Source organism: Pogoniulus pusillus, chromosome 31 (assembly GCF_015220805.1).
Source record: "Pogoniulus pusillus isolate bPogPus1 chromosome 31, bPogPus1.pri, whole genome shotgun sequence".
Classification (NCBI taxonomy): domain Eukaryota; kingdom Metazoa; phylum Chordata; class Aves; order Piciformes; family Lybiidae; genus Pogoniulus; species Pogoniulus pusillus.
Window position 1 is genome coordinate 7,949,237 of NC_087294.1, and position 21,625 is coordinate 7,970,861.

At 42.7% G+C, this 21,625-nt stretch overlaps 1 protein-coding gene and 1 long non-coding RNA gene across 2 annotated transcripts in view; both read right to left on the reverse strand.

Annotated features, from left to right (window-relative positions):
* ARFGEF3 (ARFGEF family member 3) overlaps positions 1 to 21,625 on the reverse strand; it is a 104,740-nt gene that overhangs the window by 63,630 nt on the left and 19,485 nt on the right. Inside the window, exon 4 of the mRNA XM_064169355.1 lies at positions 19,334 to 19,465. Within this exon, the coding sequence (XP_064025425.1) occupies positions 19,334 to 19,465 (132 nt within the window). The remainder of the gene's footprint in view (positions 1 to 19,333; positions 19,466 to 21,625) is intronic.
* LOC135189229 (uncharacterized) lies at positions 759 to 11,822 on the reverse strand. The gene is made up of 2 exons (XR_010307979.1): positions 11,604 to 11,822; positions 759 to 943 (listed from the first exon to the last, which is right to left on the reverse strand). It is a non-coding gene; the product is annotated as an uncharacterized LOC135189229 (long non-coding RNA).

Here is a 21,625-nt window from a genome sequence, read left to right on the forward strand (position 1 = left end):
TCTGGTTGATTCTATGATTCTGTGATAATGAGCAGCTAAAAAACGATTCATAAACCCCATTTCATGACAGAAGGCTTGTTCTGTCTTGAACTTAGGAGGAGAAATAAAGACCAAAATCCCCATCTAAACACTACTTTGACAAGAAAGGGAGTGGGACTGTAATCTACTGGGAACAGTGGTGAGTGCATGGGATAGCATGGTGAAAGGTACTATGGTGTGGTTTCTTCAGTGTCTGGAGACGCGCTCCTTCAATCCCCACTTCACTCTCCAATCCCTCCTACCCCACTGAAGACTGAGAGAGCCTGACCTCCTATCCTCTGCTTCAAAGTAGAACATTGCCTCAGTGTCAGAATTCATGTTTTCCTTGATCTCAAACACCATGAGTTTCTTGGGTTAAGTGTACCAGCAAATACCAATCACATTAACATGAATGTATTGATCCCTACAACTTCTCAGCCTCTAGGAACCACAGTTCTCTGCTTTGCAAGGAAATTTGGGACACCAGGTAAGTTGGCTCTACTGGCTGTTAACCATTTGCCTTATTAGATGCTTTTCTGTGGTGTTAGGGTTGTGGTTGTTTTGCTTTTTTTTAAATGGGTAGGTTCTGTGACAGCTACTAATGCTCAGCACCCTGAGATAATCTCTTTAGCAAAACAAACAACTTCGCCACAGTGCCTGATCAGAGCTTGCAAGTTAAAGAGATAAAGGAGGCAAAGAGATACGTGCTTGGGAAAGATTATTGTCCTTTGGTTCCTGTAAAGCATCATTTTCCTCATCTTTTATTTTAGTTTCCACATACTGGTGAAATGGTTAAAAAAATGACAATGTAACTTGAAGCAGTAAAGTAGATCATGTCTGGAATGCAAGCTGGATCTTCACTCGAAGCAGTGATGATCTCCACAAACATTTCAGAGCCTTCATAAGGAACTAAAAAATTGCTGACCTGCAGGTGAAGAGAAGCAGACAAATCTAATAGAGCATCACTTGCACTCTGAAAGCTGTGGAACACTCATCACCACTACTCAGTCTCTGCTTGGGAAAATATTCTTCTCTGGAGTTATTTTGCACCAGGGAAGAGAAAAAAAAATATCCTTTACTGAAAATCAAGCATTTAAAAACTGCAGGGGAACTTGAAATCTCTGCAGATGAGCAGCTCACCCACAGACAAGTTTGCTGTTTTTCTGGAGGACATAGATAACCTTCTTTGCATTTTGAGAGTCAAACTAAAAGGTTTCTATGTGCTGACACATACTGCATCTTTACAAATGTTTTCCTCAGGAGACAAACTGCATCTTGCCACAACCTTATTCCAAGGTTGGTTTGGGTTTGGCTTTTTTGTGGGGTTTGAGGTTTTTTTGGTCTGGTGGTTTGGTTATTTTTGCTTCTTTGTTTTGTAAATAAAATACCACTCAGAAGCTCAACCCTGTTCTTACAGAAGGTAGTTTTAGTATAAAAGGTGTTCCAAGAAGACCATTATGCAATGGCAGTTTTACATTTGTTTATATATGTTATCTTGCCTTGACTCTAAGTAATGTGGATAAATACTAGGAGTAATGAGAACAGAGAAGGACATTCCACTCCTTTGAAGTACAACAGGCCTAGGATAAAATACCTTTTGAAGATATTTAGTATTTACCCTTCAAGCAAAACAAAGTTTCTGAGCCAACTTTCTTCTTTATAGTTTTCCTTTTCTGTGACGTGGGTAAAATGGAGTTTCTCATCTTACAAGTGTTAGACAGGCTACCTCAGCATTAAAGCAGAGATATAAGCTACAGAATTTGAGCTTGCTGGAGAAAGAAATCTAACCCAAACTACAAATGACTAAGAATGCTGCACTTCTTATCCCTTGATAGGAACTCTGCAAATTTCTCTGCAATCCACTGCATTTGCTGGCACACAGACAAGTGCCAGTGATGGGGAATTTCTCTTCTCCTGACCACAGTGTAAATCCTACAGAATTACAAAAGCCCTCAATGATGTCAATTGCTGAGAACTGGATGAGGCACTTAGTGCCATGGTCTAGTTGACTGGCTAGGGCTGAGTGCTAGGTTGGGCTGGATGATCTTGGAGGTCTCTTCCAACCTAGTTGATTCTATGATTCTATAAGGACCTAAGTTATAAGGGCTATTATTTCCACCTGCTGCTCAGTCCTTAACTGCCTGATTTTAAACTTCAAAATCAACCACTTTTGCTGGGCACTAAGAGACTTCTAAACCACTGAGCAGCCTGGCAGCCAGCTGTTGGGCCTCACTTTCTCAGCTGTTAACCACCCTAAAATGTTATTGACAGTTCTAATAGTTGTGAGAGCTCAGCAGCTTGCTAAATAATATATTCAGTATTTAAGGAAAACACTGCTGTGTAAAACACAGATGCAGCACAGAGTTCATAAACAGAGACAAACAACTGTCATCTCCCACTGACAAATCTCTTCTTATCGTGCTAAGAGCCAAGATAGACAGCCAGGCCCATGACTAATCTTCTTCAGAGGTTTGCATGTCCTCATTTTCCCTGCTTGCAAAGCCTCATTTGCTTCCTGTGATTTTCTGCTCTCTTGCACCATCCTGACTTTGTATAGTTTTAACACCTAATGCTTTCCACAGATCAAAACCTGGAAGCCATATACCGCAGCACATGGAAGCATATACCAGGTCAGGCATCCTTATATTCTTCTAAGCCTTTGCTCTTTGAGAAATGCTTCTATTCAAAATATTTTCTCCTCCTCTTCTTTTTTTTTTGAATCACCTACCTTAGCAGAGCTGAACTGTGAAAAGTTTGCATATGTATGCCCAACTCTTTCTGTCACAAGTGCCAGTAACCTGCTCGCAACAAGTGAATGACAGAGAAGTCGGGTACCAAGTGCACCAAGGAAGTGATGGTCAAAGCCTATCTATGAAGCAGTAAAAAAAACATCAGCAAGCTTGGTCTGCTACTCTGCATAAAGTGAGATCTGGGAAGCTACTAGCCATACAAAAGGCCTATGATCTGGTGTGATCAAATTACAGAAGCATAACAAGTTATCAGCCAGAACATTCTTGGCTTACTCCACTTTGCTACCTTCTTCACTCATAAACCATTTGAAATCTTAAAGATGGTCTCTGATCAATGCAACAGGCTGCTCTCAGCTATGATTCCCATCAGCACTGCTGCAGGGCTCATTTGTAGTCTTGGCAATAGTCCAGACACTCAACTCCTGTCTTCCCATGTAGGTGAAATAAGCAGAAAGGCAGCAGGTGTCTCATTGAGATTACCGGATGAAAAATGGGATTAAAACCAAACAACCCAAAACTTAATCATTCAGATCAACTACACCCACTCCTTTTCCAGAAAGTATATCCCAAATATATATATATATATATATATCAAATATATATAATATTATATATATATATATATATATATATATAAAATCATAGAATCAACCAGGTTGGAAGAGACCTCCAAGGTCATCCAGTCAACCTAGCACCCAGCCCTATCCAATCAACTAGACCATGGTGGTACTAAGTGCCTCAGTCTTTTCTTGAAGACCTCCAGGGACAGCGACTCCACCACCTCTCTGGGCAGCCCATTCCAATGCCAATCACTCTCTCTGGCAAGAACTTCCTCCTAACACCCAGCCTATACCTACCCCGGCACAACTTGAGACTCTGTCCCCTTGTTCTATTGCTGCTTGCCTGGGAGAAGAGGCCACCCCCCACCTGGCTACAATGTCCCTTCGGGTAGTTGTAGACAGCAATGAGCTCTGCCCTAAGCCTTCTCTTCCCCAGGCTGCACACCCCCAGCTCCCTCAGCCTCTTCTCATAGGGTTGTGTTCCAGGCCCCTCACCACCTTTGTCACCCTTCTCTGGACACCTTCCAGCACCTCAACATCTCTCTTGAATTGAGGAGCCCAGAACTGGACACAGCACTCAAGATGTGGCCTGACCAGTGCTGAGTACAGGGGAAGAATAACCTCCCTTGTCCTACTGGCCACACTGCTCCTGATCTAGGCCAGGATAGCATTGGCACTGCTGCCCACCTGGGCACACTGCTGCCTCATCTTCAGCTACTATCTATCAGTACCCTCAGGTCCCTCTCCTCTTGGCTACTTTCCAGATTGCTTTCTTGAGCAATGACATTACTGTCTCACTATGATGAGATCTCAATTAGTATGGATTCTAAAGCACATTAGTTTGACTTTCGTTTGTTTTTTTTGTTGTTGTTGTTGTTGTTTTTTAAAGAACACATTTTTATGACTGTAAAGATAGTTTCAAAGTCACACAACCTCCAGGATATTTTAATTGGCTTGCATTATCTTGCAGATGCCCAGATGAGATCACATTTCCATAAATGGCTTGTGCATAATGAAAGCATTCATTTTAATTACTGTTCAAGCTCTGAATGTCATGGAATAAGAAATAAAATTCTTAATCCCTGGAGTCCCAGGGCATGAACTATAGTATAAAAGCACACAGAGAGGTGATTCTGCCACTTTACTCTGCTCTGGTGAGACCTCACCTGGAGTACTGTGTCCAGCTCTGGAGCCTTCAATATAGGAGGGACATGGACCTGATGGAGCGGGGCCAAGAGGATGGCCACAAAAATGATTGGGTGTAGGAACACCTCCTTTATGAGGACAAGCTGAAGGTGATGGGGTTGTTCAGTCAGGAGAAGAGGAGGCTCCAGGGACACCTAATAGCAGTCTTCCAGTACCTGAAGGGGGCCTACAAAAAGGCTTGAGACTGTTTAGAAAGGCCTATAGTGATAGGACAAGGGGCAATGGCTTCAAACTAGAGAAGAGCAGATTTAGATTGGATCTTAGGAACAAGTTTTTCACTATGAGGGTGGTGTATTACTGGAACAGGTTGCCCAGGGAGGTGGATTGAGTCCCATCCCTGGTGTGATGGTTTGGGTGTTACTCACCCCCTCACACTTAAGAAAATCATCCAGACTGGACTCAGCCAGCTGGAAGTTAAGAAATGAAGCTATATTTACAGCTTAGCACAATTTACAAGCATATATACACAAATATATACAGTTATATGCAAGTTAAAAGTAATACTGAAACACAAAACCCCTCCCAGAAATCAGAGTCCCTAGGAGGGGCTCCTGACCCAAATCCCCTTCCCCCTCCCTCTATCCCTCCCTTCAGAAATAACCAGATCAATCCATGTATATCTCACATGATAAACCTGGAGATCTGAGGTGACATGTCAAAAAAGATGACAATGAGGTTAGAGGAAAAAGGGTTAGGTCGGATTAGAATTAAGGCAGAGGCAAGCACAGAGACCAGACCACCAGAAAGAAGGAGCAGAACAGAAGTGAGAGCTAAATGAGCAGTGTGTAAGAAGTGAGTGTCTTATCTACATGTTGACTAGTTGTGTTTCTCAGCAGAAGAATAATGATATAAGGTACTGTTGGGTTTTTTTTTCTTCTCACAGCCAAGGATTTAATTTCTCAGTAAAATATTCCAATTAGCCTCAAACCAGCACACCTGGAGATATTCAGTGTGAGGCTCAACAAGGCTCTGGGCTGCCACAGGCTTCAATGCCATAAGCACCAGAAGAGATGGGGAGAGGGCCTGACACAAGCCAATCCAATCCATTTATTGCATTCCAAACATGTGTTTTTATGCCTTTCATCAGAAGGCTACAAATTGTATTAAACTCTAATAGGTTACATGTACTTGTGTTAGAAATGACACACTAATTAGAGCAGACATTCATCACATTCTCTCCACAACACATACATTGTGTCTAAGCAATCCAAGTCAGCAGAGACAGGCAAAACCCACAGGCTCCAGCCTTACATTTGCTTATGTTTGTTACACCATTCTCTAAGATCCTCCCAACCTTCTGTTTTATCTCAACTCAGTACTTGTGAGCTCCTGCACTCTCGCCTGGCCATGGCTTATGCTCCAGTGTATAATACTCAGACAACTCTATAGAATCACTACATTTAATATTACTATTCCCAACACTAGTCAGACTGAACTAGTTGAGCATGTCCCTGCTGACTGCAGAGGAGACTGGACTAGATGACCTTTGGAGGTCCCTTCCAACCCAGACCATGCTACAATTTCATGATAGGGGTAGTTTTCACAGTAAGTTAAAAAAAAAGAGTGGCTTCTGATGATATAATGAAGGTCAGTTGACACAAAATGTACAGTATTTGAGCTGCAGTGTAATAAAACTGACATGACAAAGACTATCCCACGTTTTAAGAGAGGTGTCTTTAAGAAGGAAAAAGAGGAAACATTTTTAGATTGTAAAACTGCTAATCATTGCTAGCCAAGTTCCCCAGGTGCTTTGCAGGTATTCCTCACATTAAAGAGCCCATGGTGGAGTCACATGAAATAGATAAGGTGTGTAAAAAGGCAGAAAGTATTCCCAAGACAGACAAAGAAGAAAATTCTAAAGTTACTGTACTTTGTCACCACCTAAGGATGTTTCAGCACTTCACTGCATTTAAATGCCAAGTCCAATATCCATGTGCTATTTCTATTCCAGCACTCAAAGTCCCACCAGAAAAATCCCCTGCACATCTGCATTTCTCCTAGTTGCATGTAGACACTTCAGTCCTCAGGGTATTGAATTTTCCAGCCACCTCTAATGCCTTTGTGGGATTCATAAAGGAAGTCTTTCCTGACTTATTGTACTTAAAGGCTCATAAATTTGGATAGAATACGTGCTTGGATGACTCTCAAATCCTGTCTCTGAGAGGAAAAACCCAGCTAGAATACAAGGCAGGAGAACCCTTTGTCTAGTTCAGTCATTTGACATTTAAAGCCATCATCCAATATTTTGGCAAAATAATTTGTACAGGAGGTGTCCTCCCATTTGGCAGAATAACTAAGCAACCTGCTCAATGTTGCATTCTTTGGCCTTGAAGAAAAACAAGGGCAGGAGAAAGGAGTACATTAAATGAACTCATGTACATTGTGTCATCATGTACAACCCTACAAAGCAGCAGGTTTTAATTATGGAGGGAAAGGAGACAGTGCCTCTCATGGATCAATAACCCTTAAAATGCTTTGCTAGCACAGCAGCAACAGGTGCTCAGCATTATGAATGCACCATGGCTTCAAACAAAAGGACTCTATCTGGTATAGAGGAGCCTCACCTTTTATTTACCAGTGGTGACTTGCTGAATGCTCCCAGATGACAATGCCTATTGGTTCTCTAGAATAAAGGAGAACTACTGTTTGACACTATACTGGTATGCAAGCAAGTGAAACTTCTGCTCATGCACTGCAGTTGTGGAAAGGAAAGCAATTGAATCAAATAAATTAACAAATATTTAACAGATTTGGTTAGTAGCTCTGGAAGTGGCTCTTATCTTTAGAATTGTAACACTCAAAGGAAGGGAATATTGAAACAACAAAAAAAAAACCAACCAAAACCAAAAGGCTGTTGAGTACTGCTAGGATGGCATTTCCTCCTGTACTGGGTTTGGCTGAGCTGGAGTTAATTCTCCCCAGAGCATCTTTCTAGTGCTGTGTTTTGCAATCCTGTAGCTGGGTATTGGTAACACAGCAGTGTTTTGGCTACTGCTGAATCAGGCACCAAGGCTGTGCTTTTCCAATATTTCTCCTCCACAACAGTAGGTTGAGGGATAGGAAAGCTCTTGGGAGAGGACACAGCAGGGCAACCAGCAATAGAACAAGGGGACACAGTCTCAAGTTGTGCCAGGGGAGGTCTAGGCTGGATGTTAGGAGGAAGTTGTTGGCAGAGAGAGTGACTGGCATTGGAATGGGCTGCCCAGGGAGGTGGTGGAGACACCATCCCTGGAGGTCTTCAAGAAAAGAGTGGATGAGGCACTTGGTGCCATGGTCTAGTTGACTGGCTAGGGCTGGGTGCTAGGTTGGACTGGATGATCTTGGAGGTCTCTTCAAACCTGGTTGATTCTATGATTCTATGAAACTGACCAAAAGGGTATTCCAGGCCACACAATGTCAGCCCAGATATATAAGCTAAGTGACATGAGTAAGCGTGGGTACATGCGCTGACAGCATTTGTCCTCCAGACCAACCACTATGCACACTGAAGCCTTGCTTCCTGGGAGCGACCCAACACTGTCTGCTGATGGGAAGCAAACATCCGTGTTTGCTTTTGCTTCTGCATGCAGCCTTGGCTTTGCTTTTGATTCTATTAAATGTCTTCTATCTTGACTCACAGGCCTGTTGTTTTAGTTTCACTCTCCCCTGTCTGTCAAAGAAGGGAAGTGAGAGCAGCTTTGGTCGGCATCTGGCCTCTAGTCAGGGCCAAACACCCCCTACACAGGTTATAGCCTACTTAGGCATACTGCTTGATGTTATGAATTAGAAGATATATGCCTTAGTAAAACAAAACTGAAAAAGAACTGAATAATGCCAATAAGAAGTTTAGAGAATCATCAGAAATTAAGTTCCATGCATCTACTGCCAAAGTTGCCAGAGAGGCTGTCAACACATGAGCGTAGGAAACCCAGAGCTGTCAAGAAAAGCTGGATCAGTATGTCCCCTGGGTGTAAAACTCTGACATTTCTTCTTGACAGTGAGGGAAATTTTTGGACACAGAGGGAATACAACTCCCTTGCTCTCAGATATCACAGTATCAACAAGGTTGGAAGAGACCTCACAGATCATCAAGTCCAACCCTTTACCACAGAGCTCAAGGCCAGACCATGGCACCAAGTGCCACGTCCAATCCTGCCTTGAACAGCCCCAGGGACGGCGACTCCACCACCTCCCCGGGCAGCCCATTCCAGTGTCCAATGACTCTCTCAGTGAAGAACTTTCTCCTCACCTCCAGCCTAAATTTCCCCTGGCACAGCTTGAGGCTGTGTCCTCTTGTTCTGGTGCTGGCCACCTGAGAGAAGAGAGCAACCTCCTCCTGGCCACAACCACCCCTCAGGTAGTTGTAGACAACAATAAGGTCTCCCCTGAGCCTCCTCTTCTCCAGGCTAACCAATCCCAGCTCCCTCAGCCTCTCCTCATAGGGCTGTGCTCAAGGCCTCTCCCCAGCCTCGTCGCCCTTCTCTGGGCACACTCAAGCATCTCAATGTCCCTCCTAAACTGGGGGGCCCAGAACTGAACATATATGCAAGGTCCTACCGAAACTACATCAGGCAAACTTTCTGTGTGGCAATGTAATCTGAAATTGGTGTTTCAAGTCAGTAGATTAATTGGCAAGAACATGGACTGAAGACAACCTAAGAAGTGGCATCCCACAGTTCGTTTGGCCTCTCCTGACCTGCATCCAGGAAAGAGACACTAAGAAGGCAGATGAGATGGTTTTGTGATTGCAACATCAACCACTATACCACATGAAACCTCCTTATCTTTTCCCTCTCTCTCATGATATACACACACAGAAGCTCTAGGTAACAGCTGGCACTGTCAGAACAGCTTATAAAGAATCATAGAATCAACCAGGTTGGAAGAGACCTCCAAGATCATCCACTCCAACCTAGCACCCAGCCCTTGCCAGTCAACTAGACCATGGCACTAAGTGCCTCATCCAGTCTTTGCTTGAACACCTCCAGGGATGGTGCCTCCACCAGCTCCCTGGGCAGCCCATTCCAATGCCAATCACTCTCTCTGTGGAGAACTTCCTCCTAACATCCAGCCTATACTTTCCCCAGCACAACTTGAGACTGTGTCCCCTTGTTCTGTTGCTGCTTGCCTGGGAGAAGAGGCCACCCCCCTATCTGGCTATAATGTCCCTTCAGGTAGTTGTAGACAGCAACGAGGGCACAAGTTCTCTCCTCAGCTACCACTGAAGAACAAATGGTGTTAACAATTATGGCTGCAGCAGCCCTCATCCTGGCAAGGTCATAAAGAGGGAAGGTCTAAGCTGGGTGCATGTCATCTCTGGCACATCTGGAGTTATCTCCATAATTGCATGTAGATGTTATGGCAATTGATTCTTCTGTGCCGCTGTTATATGCCAGACTTGGCTGGCAGAATTTGATACTGTCAGGCCATTACCATCCTCATTCCTTTGTGCCCATTAAAATGGAAGTTCAAGTATTTAACTCAAAACTGAGTTTTTTGCTACAACAGCCAGGCAGGTAAAAACCAGGGGAGTTCTTTAATCACAACCTTAATTATGAGTACTATACATCTGTCATACTTCTAATTAACTTGGGAAAGGATGATCTTATCTTGAAATATGCAAGGTAGGTCATTTGAGCCATTAGAATTAACCTGGTTACTTGTAGCTAGCCACACAAATAATAAGACTTTAAAGAGTAACAAGGAAAAAAAAAGAGCAAGAAAAGTAAGCTCAAGAGAGTCTGGATTGTAGTTGGCCTACATTAAAACAATTAAAGTAATGATAAGGCTAAGAGGAGGAAGAACTAAGAACTCTAGGCAGCATCTCTGGGTAGGACCGATCCCTGGTGAGGCTGCATCTGGAGTACGGTGTCCAGTTCTAGGCCCCCTAGTTCAAGAAGGACCTCAGGTAACTGCTTGAAAGAGTCCAGCACAAAGCCACAAAAATGATGGAGTGGAACATCTTCCTTATGAGGAGAGATTGGGGGAGCTGGGGCTCTTTAGCTTGGGAGATGAGGAGACTGAGGGGTGACCTCATCAATGTTTATAAATATGTAAAGGGCGAGTGCCAAAAGGATGGAGCCAGGCTCTGCTGGTGATGCCCAATGGCAGGACAAGGGGCAATGGGTGGAAGTTGAGGCATAGGAAGTTCCATGGAAACATGAGGAAAAATATTTTCCCTGTGAGGGTGACAGAACACTGGAATAGGCTTCCTAGGGGGGTTGTGGAATCTCCCTCCCTTGGAGGTACTCAAGACCTGCCTGGACATGTTCCTGTGTGACCTGGTCGAGGAGATCCTGCTCTAGTAGTGGGGTTGGAGTGGATGATCTTTTCAGGCCCCTTCCAGCCCCCAACATTCTGTGATCTTGTTTGCAGACAGAATCATAGAATCAACCAGGTTGGAAGAGACCTCCAACATCATCCAGTCCAACCTGTTCCCCAGCCCTATGCAGTCAACTAGACCATGGCACTAAGTGCCTCATCCAGTCTTTTCTTGAACATGGTGGAAGTCTTTACAGACTCCCCTCTTTAACAGTGCACTCTGCTAACACACCTCTGAATTACAGTCCAGAGAAACACCAGCTATTGCTTATGACAGCTCCTACAAGGCACAGTTAAAAGAACTAATGAACACATCCAGGTGAAACTTTCTTCTATGCATTTTCAGCACTTTTCCCCTTTTTCTTATTACTTTACATTTTAGACCAGTCCTGAATTAAAGCATGCAAACAACACTGAATAATGGTTTTTATTGTTGGCTTTATCTGAAACATTGTCCTTCTCTGCTCAAAAAGAGACTGGACTGCCATTTATATGACAAGTGATGCTGATAAACTGTTTGCAGTAATGCAGTGCATAAAATATGTTGAAAGGCAACAAAAAAAATCTTACTCCAGATTTCTATGCATATTAACAGCATGCTGGTAATAGCAGTCTCTCTTCTCTATCTCTATTTATCAGTTACATATTTATCTGCTGCACCAAGGAATTCCTCTTTTTAATGGGCAATGATATCACTCCTTTTGCTCCTATGTAAAACTTTGGAGGCAAAGCATAAGGTAACATAGGGAGTAATAAAGCTTACATATACCTTTTAAATCTAAGTTGTTTCAGCTCAGCTTCCTCCTCCATTTAACTTCACAGTTCAAGATAAAGCAGAACAGTTGCAAATAATACTCTATTAGGCATAACCAGGTTTTATGTGGGAAGATAAGTTTCAAAAGCATTAACCTTAAAACAATGAGAAGATATACATATATAAATGTACACCTTTGTGAGAGTTTGTTACCAGGACAAGTTCATCTACCAGTCTTCAAGAAAAAGGTGCAGAATACAATTATCCATGGAGGCTGAGATTTCACACTTGTGTTCTGCCAACATTTTGGTTCAGTCTGTTTAGAGTTACTTTTCAAATAATATAATTTGTTCTGTCATGGTGGGCCAAGGGAGAAAAAAAAATAACTATCCCCCCAATCAAACCCTCCATGTGCCAGAAAAAAATTCAGGGTTGCTGTTCAATGTCAACAAAGCTCCTGCCAAATTTCCGTCAAAGCTAACTGTAAGTTTGCTCAGTTGCTCAAGTACAATCCAACTTATTCCAGCATTTGTATTAGATCAGGACAGTCTTCCTGAACCTGTAACATGGTTGTGCAGAACCTAAAACAGGTCTACCAGCATTGCTAAAAACCTAAGAACAAAAAAAATTGTCCAGTATCATAGAATCACAGAATCCATCAGGTTGGAAGAGACCTCCAAGATCATCCAGTTCAACCTAGCACCCAGCCCTAGCCAATCAACTAGACCATGGCACTAAGTGCCTCATCCAGGCGTTGCTTGAACACCTCCAGGGATGGCAACTCCACCACCTCCCTGGGCAGCCCATTCAAATGGCAAATCACTCTCTCTGGGAAGAACTTCCTCCTAACATCCAGCCTGGCACAACTTGAGACTGTGTCCCTTTGTTCTGTTGCTGGTTGCCTGGCAGAAGAGACCAACCCCCACCTGCCTACAGCCAGTAACTTTCCTGTAACTTTCTACTACTCCTTCTAGACCTTCTCAAGGGATGGGTTTTACACTGTAACTCAGGGGAGTTACCAACTAAATTAGTTACTAAAGAAAAAAAAGATAGTAAAGTCTGGGAGATGCCTTTTAGCACTGAAAGAATCACTTTGTGTTATATAAAGCATTATGGTAGCAATCTGGAAAAGAACAGCTACAAATGCCCAACCTAAAGACAGTGTTTCAGAGGCAGACCTCTTTGCTTCATTCTGCATGCCCTTCCACAAGTTTTACCACAGAACTCTGATTCAGAGTTCAGTTATAATATATCCCAAATGAAAACTGAAATCACAAAAAGACCTATCTGGTGTTATTATTGGAGAGTTTCCAAATGCTGTATTAATGAGTCAAAGAAGATGCGAAGACAAAAGATTGTCTTCAACACAGCAGATTTAGCAAGGATTCATTAAACCCCATTCACAGATTAAGAAGACTTTTGGCTGACTCCTCACTGAAAGCTTGCAGAAGAAAATCATTATAATTTTGCCCATCAGCAAGCAGTGCACCTAATCCCCTAACACACCCACCTGAACATGAGCCAGCAGTGTGCCCAGGTGGCCAAGAGGGCCAATGGCATCCTGGCCTGCATCAGGAATGGTGTGGCCAGCAGGAGCAGGGAGGTCATTCTGCCCCTGTACTCTGCACTGGTTAGACCACACCTTGAGTACTGTGTTCAGTTCTGGGCCCCCCAGTTTAGAAGGGATGTTGAGATGCTTGAGCGTGTCCAGAGAAGGGCGACAAGGCTGGGGAGAGGCCTTGAGCACAGCCCTACGAGGAGAGGCTGAGGGAGCTGGGATTGGTTAGCCTGGAGAAGAGGAGGCTCAGGGGTGACCTTATTGTTGTCTACAACTACCTGAGGGGTGGTTGTGGCCAGGAGGAGGTTGCTCTCTTCTCTCAGGTGGCCAGCACCAGAACAAGAGGACACAGCCTCAAGCTGTGCCAGGGGAGATTTAGGCTGGAGGTGAGGAGAAAGTTCTTCACTGAGAGAGTCATTGGACACTGGAATGGGCTGCCCGGGGAGGTGGTGGAGTCGCCGTCCCTGGAGCTGTTCAAGGCAGGATTGGACGTGGCACTTGGTGCCATGGTCTAGCCTTGAGCTCTGTGGTAAAGGGTTGGACTTGATGATCTGTGAGGTCTCTTCCAACCCCGATGATATTATGATACATGCAAGGGAATAAATGAAATCGCTGTTCAACATGAACAATATGTAAAATAATGGGGATTAGAAGAGTCTTCTCTCTCTCAAGTATCTTTGGAAGAGCATTTTCTAGTTGCAGGAAATTCTTGTCTTATTTCAAAGAACACCAGGTGTGTTATAATAATGCAATAAAGACTAAATATTCAAAAACAAATCAGATCAGAAACCAGAGTTTTCTTCATAATAGGTTAAGTTATTCTCACTTGAAAGTTTTTTTCCTTGCTAGCTGGGAAATCTGGGCAAGGATTGAACTGATGTGCTGGATTACACAACACAACTTTATCTCTGACTGAAGAAAACAAAGAACAGCAGAAGAAAGGGCAATTCTACAAGATAGATCATACCTTTCTTTTCAAAACTAACTTGTTTAGTGTCAGTACCCATTACCTATGGTGCATCTGGAGAGCTTATTTCTGGGTGAGGACTCATCTATTAATTTGCAATTTGTAAAGCATTAACCCTCCTGGGGGAGTGCTCTTGACCCTAACCCCAGGTCTCACTCACCCCTCCCTGGGGATGGGTCTGAACACTACCAGGTGTGGTGGTTAGCCCCCCCACAATTCCTGTCTAGCCTCCCTATAAAAACCAGAGGAACTTCCTCTTTCTCTCTCTCTCTCTCTCTCTCACCCTGCCGCCCTGCTTGCCAGCATCACCATCCTTTTCCTGCTACTCTTTGTTTTACCACGTGGCCATAACCCACAAGGTGGACAAAACCACTGCCATCAAATCTGGTTGTATTTATGTATCTTGTATCTTGTTTTCCCTTCCCTGTACCTTTTGTAACTTCCCTACCTCAAATACCTGTTATTTATTGTTAATTTTTTTCTTCTTTTAACTTCCAAATCAAAGTGAGACTATTTATTTGGGTGTACTTTACCTTATCCTCTCTACATCTAATTCCTTTTCCTTGGGAAGGAAGGGGGAAGAGGGAAAGGCATCCTATAAGTTGATTTGAGTCTCTGGAAAATTTAAACTAGAACCAAGACACAATTATTCATTAAAATATGTTGTTGTCGTTGGTATTTGATAACATTATCACAGTTAGAGAGAAAGGTACTGCATTATTAAGGAGGTTGTCAACTCAGAAATGAAAGTTACCACACCATTAGTGAGAGGGAAGGAAAATAAAACAACAAACAAAACCAGTCCTTGTTATTTTGGATTCTTTCTGTTTACCCACTTCACATTTGGTTTCATCTGCTTTCACATCACAGTTAAGTTTAAAGATAAATCCTAGATCTTCCAGGAGCCTTTCCTGGAGAAACTGGTAAGGGTTACCAATGAAAATTTTCCAGAAACAAAGAAACAAAAAAGAAAGTAAAAATTGCAGAACTGTTGAGGCCAAAAGGGAGCCAAATACAGAAGTTATCATAGAATCACAGAATGGTAGGGGTTGGAAGGCACCTCCGGAGACCACTCAGCCCAACCCCCTTGCCAAAGCAGGTTCACCTGGGGCAAACCACACAGGAACACTTCCAACTGGGTTTTGAATCTCTTCAGAGAAGGAGACTCCACAGCCTTTCTGGGCAGCCTGTTTTAGTGCTCCATCATCTCACAGTAAAGAAGTTTGCCCTCGTGTTGAGGCAGTGCTGTGCTCCAGTTTGGGTTCACTACCCTTTGTTCTATCATTAGGCTCCAGTGAAAAGAGACTGACCCCATCTTCTTGACAACCCCTCTTAAGGTATTAATTAATAATTTCCTTTTCCACTGCTGATTTGCCCATACCTGATAGTGCTTTTGCCAATAATGTATGTTTTCCTGCAAGCAAAAGTCTAACTGCATGAAGAACGAGTACTTCAATTATATAAAGACAGAATTTAAAAGCATCAAACCAGGACAAAAATCCAGATCCCCTTACTCCACAATCAAATCCAAACCCATGATATTCATATCCAGTCCCCTTCCTGCAGCACACTGTTTGCTGGACAGTACAGCACTTAAGTTCAACAAAATGTCCCTACTTCTCAGCATTCTTGCATCAACTGTAACATGTCTTTGTGTCACACAAAAAATCCTTCCCACTTCTGGGCCAGCCACGTTGCATGACTGTGTGCATCTAAGGTAAGCGTTGAATCATCGCTTCCTCTATGTCTGCAGTCAGATAAATTGGGCAGTGACTCACTTTGGTGCCTCACTGACAAAAGACAGAATTTGATTATGCCTTCCTTCACAAGAACATGTACAAATACACAAAACATGCAAGTGAAAATATTTAATTACTCCATGTGGAACTACAATGCTGCAAGTGATGTAATACAAAGAGACTGACAAGGCATTGCATGCTTGTGTGATTTTCCATTCCCTTGGCACAGTCAGCTGAGCATAAGCAAAACACAAACTGGTAATACATATATTAGAAGGCATTTCAGTGTGACAGCAAAAGTATTATGGCAACAGCAAAGATGATGCCAAAGTGGCCTTACGTTAGATACACTGCTCCCTCTGGTCACACTTTCTGGATTACCTGGTTTCTTTTAGTATGATTTAAAGCACCTAAATAACCTCAGTTTAGTGCCCAGGATGAAACAGAGAATAAACAAACAGCACAGTTGTTGAAATAAGTGTTCCTAAAGAAATACTAGGCTCAGTATATCAATAACATGCAAGTCTGAATGCAAAATTTATACTCCAGAGACAGCTTGCTTTACTAAGTGGGACATCAAATGCAGTTAATACACCTGTGTTTGGTCCAGGTGTTCATTTAGATCACAGAAAAGCCATAGTCTTTTCTCCTTCCTCACTAAAAAGACCACTGTCTTCTTTCCAACACAAAACTGTTGCTGACCTAAGAATTACCCAATAGTAAAGATGTCCTGCAAAAAGTTAAACATAATTTCAGAGTATCACTTCTACTCTGGAAATTCAGCAGGAGAATTTCCCCACATAATCACACTACATGAAACAAGTAAAAGAAAGGTGTCATTTCCCAACTGGTGTTAAGAACTGGAGATACTGGCAGCAATCCTTAATCTGGAGTTTAGATTAATACTTACTACAAAAAGTAAAATTCCAATTGAATTGAAAGTTTATAAAGAGGGTAAGAGATACACAATCTAGCAAAGAGAGAGAGAGAGAGGTATTAGTGAGAGCAAGACTTGCATTTGGGCAGCAAAAATCTCCTCTGGCTGCCCATAATGCATTCCAGCACAGTCCCCAGCCCTGGCCCCTTAAGTTGCCACGCTGGTTTTGTTCTCCTGTCTGATAACATGTGAAGTGTGGTTCTCTGGTGTACATTGACTGGGAACAAGAAGAGATATTTTGGACAGAATTAAAAACTAAAAAACCCAAACCAACAAAAACTACCAAAAAAACCCACATACAAAAATAAAAAACCCAGCAAACACATTTATGTGATTTAGGTACTCACATGCCAGCAACTTACAGTGAAGTCTGTAATCCTGCACCTCTATTTTCACACCTATTTTGAATGGTGAAAAGCTCTTCTCTTATCTTTGAAGGCTGCATTCTTAATACCTAGAAGACTGCTGCAACTGTGCAGCAAATCACACAGAACCAGGCAAGTATCACTGCTGACCCAGTTTCACACAAACCTGCTCACACTCAGGAGAGCCTAAAATCTGCACCAGATAAAGAAGCATTTAATCTCCTCAGAAGCAATAACACAGCCTAACATACAATCATATACTGTCTTGAAGACACATTTTAGCAGATCCAAGGATACAAACCCACTGCTGAGACCAGCTGCTTGAAAAATCCTCAAAAGGCCTTAGCCATCCAGTCAAGAGCTGCCTTAGCTGTAACATTTCCAAGTGCTGCAGTGGTCTGTAAGCTTCAGGTTACGATGCAAAAAGATTTGATTTGACTTTTAGGCAGGGTAGAGCTTTAAAGCCTGAATTGTAACTCTACCTATTACAGTATGTTTTCTCCTTCTGTTCTCTCAAAATATTTGAATCAAAACATACATTTTGCTTTGATCTAAGGACAAAGATGTAGCCAGATTTTCACCATACAAGGATTTTGCTGTGTTTTTAGCCAGAAAAGGATTTGTACATCAAAATTTCACTCAATGGAATAAAGACAATATTCCTCTTTTGTGCTTAAACTGGAACTGAGCTACTATTTGTGTGTGAGAATACATAAAGAAAATCTTAGGGTTTGACTTGGTTTAGTGTTTCGGTTTTCTTGTGCTTCTCACATATCAAGACAACATCTACTCATAACTGTAGCGAAACACAGTGCTCACATTATTCTCAGTGTGAGAGCAATGCATCACAGATGTATCTCATGGCTTTCAATGTAACTGTGTGTGAGCAAATTATGAATCTGTTACACTCCAGCAGATAAAAAAGTGCCTTGCACAAAATTCCTGCATCCCAAGAGAGACCTGCTGATTCAGTAGTGCTGCTTCTTAGCTCTTCCTCTTTCCCACAGTAGAGACAGAAGAGGTAGGAAAGAGGCACACTGGGTTAGGAATGCACAACTAGGTGTCACCAGTTCAGCCTGTACTTGGGCAGAAAGCTGCTCCCATAAACCACGTAGCAGTCCACACAAATACTCCTCCCTTTTTTCTGCTGCTATGCTAACCCCTCTGCATGTTCTGACACTGGGTGTGTACTGCACCCAGGTACTCTACAGTGGCAAAAAGTATAGCTAGTACAGAACAGCTGCAGAGTGGATAACACATACTCATTATAACAAGGATGCACAGCCTAAGAAAGAAATAAAATACCTAACCTATGCACTCAGACCTAAAGGACAGTCAAGCAGCAGATCCAAACATGTCAATCAGTACTAGGTAAAATGAACATGCAAAAAGGATCACCAGGTTTGCTCCAAAATCATTCTGACCGATGATCAGCTACAGCACAACAAACTCTGTAGTACAGATCTTACACCCAAACACCTGAGAACTACCCACCAACATATTGCTTCACACAAATGACACAGTTATCAGAAGCCACATTTTTGTGGCAGTACTGACAAGGCATACAACCAACCCAATGACATAACAAGTAAATCTGACAGCACCACCCCTCCAAAACAGTACCTCCTGGCAACTGAGCTTCCTGACACACAGGAGAGGGATAAAGCATTTCTAGAAATGGAAGTTTTTGCTGAATATATGAAACAGTTATTTTTCTTATGCACTAGTCCAAGGACATTTTGGTGACTAAACAAATCATGCTCCATCATTATCATTTTACAAAGAGAACATACAGCTAAAACCTAAAAAGCACCTATGTGCACACAATCCAAAATACAAACCTGAACAGCCCAACTCTCAAACATCCACATCTACAAATCATTTGTCCCTGGATCCCTATGGAATAAGTTGATGGTCCTTTTACAGTTTGCTAAAACTGGGTCCACCAGTGCACTGACTAAATTATCTGATAAAAATATATGCACTGATATAATTTATCTTCTTTTTAACCCAAGGATTCACAAACTAAGTAGAGATGAAAACAGCTGACAGCAGGAAGGAGGGAATCAAATACTGTCCTAAAGTGAAAATTTCCCAGGAAACAGCTAATTTGTTTGCTAACCCCAGCATTAAGTCATGCAGCCTCTGCTGGAAGCACTGATGTGTGTGAAACACTAACCTTCATCACTTCAACCTGCAGGTCTTCATTGAGGGAAGGAGTCACTTTGACAGCATTCAGCATCTGATTAAGCAACTGTTTCTCATCTGAGTCTGTTTCCACGGATACGAACCTCTCATCAGACAGCAGCTTCTGCAGAGAGATAATGGCAATGGAGTGGTTGAGAAAAACACCCTCTGCCCAGTTCTGATGTAAACTACCACACCTAAATCTACTAGTGCTTAGTACTACGGTGACTATGTTTTCTATGTACAAATTTCAAGCTGACCCAGCAATACAGAATACAGCCATGTGGAATGCAAAAGTACCTGGCAGATCTGTGCCATCATGAGGGGACAGTTAACACCTTTTAAATCAGCTGCAATTCTGGTATTATCTTTCCCCCACCCCATTCCTCCAGTGTCCAGAAGAACACAGACATTGGTAACTGACAGCAGAGATTACAAACCACTGCAAGTCATGCCTTCAGCAAAACCTCTTAACATTTTAGGAGCCATGAGAGGATGGAACCCTTGCATCCTTCCCTCAAAACCAGAAATACAACAACAGAAAAAAACATGAAGCTTGTATCCTGGCCTCAAACTAGTGCTGATCAGGGTTCACTCACAACATTTTAAAGAATTTTCCACATGTTAAGTGTTTCTGCACTGCACAGCTTGGTGAGATTTAACTCATTTTGCAAGGAAAATAACATGAGAAATATGGAGCTATGTGAAGCCCAGCAAAGGGCTGCTAAAACAATGAAGCAACTGGAGCAGCTCACTCATGAGGAAAATAACTTTGGAGAATAAATCTTATGAAGAGTGACTGAAGGAGCTGGGGCTGTTTAGTTTGAAAAAGAGGAGGCTGAGGGGAGACCTCATTGCTGTCTACAGCCACCTGAAAGGATGTTGTGGAGAGGTTGGTGCTGGTCTTCTCTCACTGCTAATTTGTGATAGAACAAGAGAGAATGACATCAAGAGGCAACTGGGTAGGTTTAGACTAGATGTTAGGAAAAATGTTTTCACAGAAAGAGTGGTCAGGCATTGGAATGGGCTGCCCAAAGAGGTGTCTGAGTCACCAACCCTGGATGTCTTTAAAAGTCATTTGGATGTGGTGCTTGGGGCAATGGTTTAGGGTCTGCACCTTGTAAAGATACCAGCTGGACTTGGTCATCTTTTTCAACCCAAACGTTTCTGTGTGATTCTGTGAAAGGTTGAGAGAGCTGGAATTGTTTAGTCTGGAGAAGGCTCAAGGAGGGTCCTATCAATGTATACAAATATCTGCAGGGAGGGTGCAAAGAGACAGGCTCTTTTCAGCGGTGCACAGTGAAAACAAAGAAGCAATGACCACAAACCAAAACATGGGAAGTTCCCTCTGAACTTTCTAGGAAGCACATTACTATAAGGATAACAGCACTAGCACAGGTTGCCCAGGGAGGCAGTGAAGTATTTCTCCCTGGAAATATTCATAACCCACCTGGGAGTGATGGTTTGAGTGTTACCTGCCCTCCCCACTTTGCAAATCACCCAGACTAGACTCAGCCAGCTCTGGAAATTGAATGAAGCTTTATATTTACAGCTTAGCACAATATAGAAGCAGATATTTACAGTATATACAGTTATAGACAGAAATAGACAAGGTTAAAGGTAACATAGAAACACAACAGCCCTCCCAGAAACCTGAGTCCCCAGGAGGGGCTCCCAAACGCCCTTTCACCTTCCTCCCACCCCTCTACCTTACCCCAGACGTTGCCTTGTGCCCCAAGGAAGAATGGAGGGTTGGTCAGGGGGGTTAGGAAGCAGATGGATTAATCAGAGAGACGGAAGGTGAGGTTAGAGAGAAATACAGCCCACAGCCCACATAGAAAGCAACTCCCTTATCTATGTTTGGATTCTTGCTCTTATACCTCTCAGCAAGCCTATGAGTGAAGTAGATATCACCATTGCTTCTCTTTCACAGCCTGTAATCTAGTTCTCACCAAAACATTCTAGCTAGCATCAAACTAGCACACTGGGCATGGTCCTCCTGGGAGACCTCCTCTAGGTGACTACTTGATCAAATGGGTTGGACCAGATGATGATTGGAGATCCCTGCTAATCTCCAGCATTCTGTGAACCTGCAACCTAATTTGGGGAAATTCAGCTTATACTTGAACTAATTTTTGTCTTTTATCCTATTTTTTAACCCCTGTAGCATTAACTGCACAGTATGCCTTTTCTTCCTTCATAAAACTTCACATATCAGAAATGCAGATGAAGAAATCTATTGTTGCCTGGATTCCTTATTGTAGGCTTCCATTGTACCATGCTG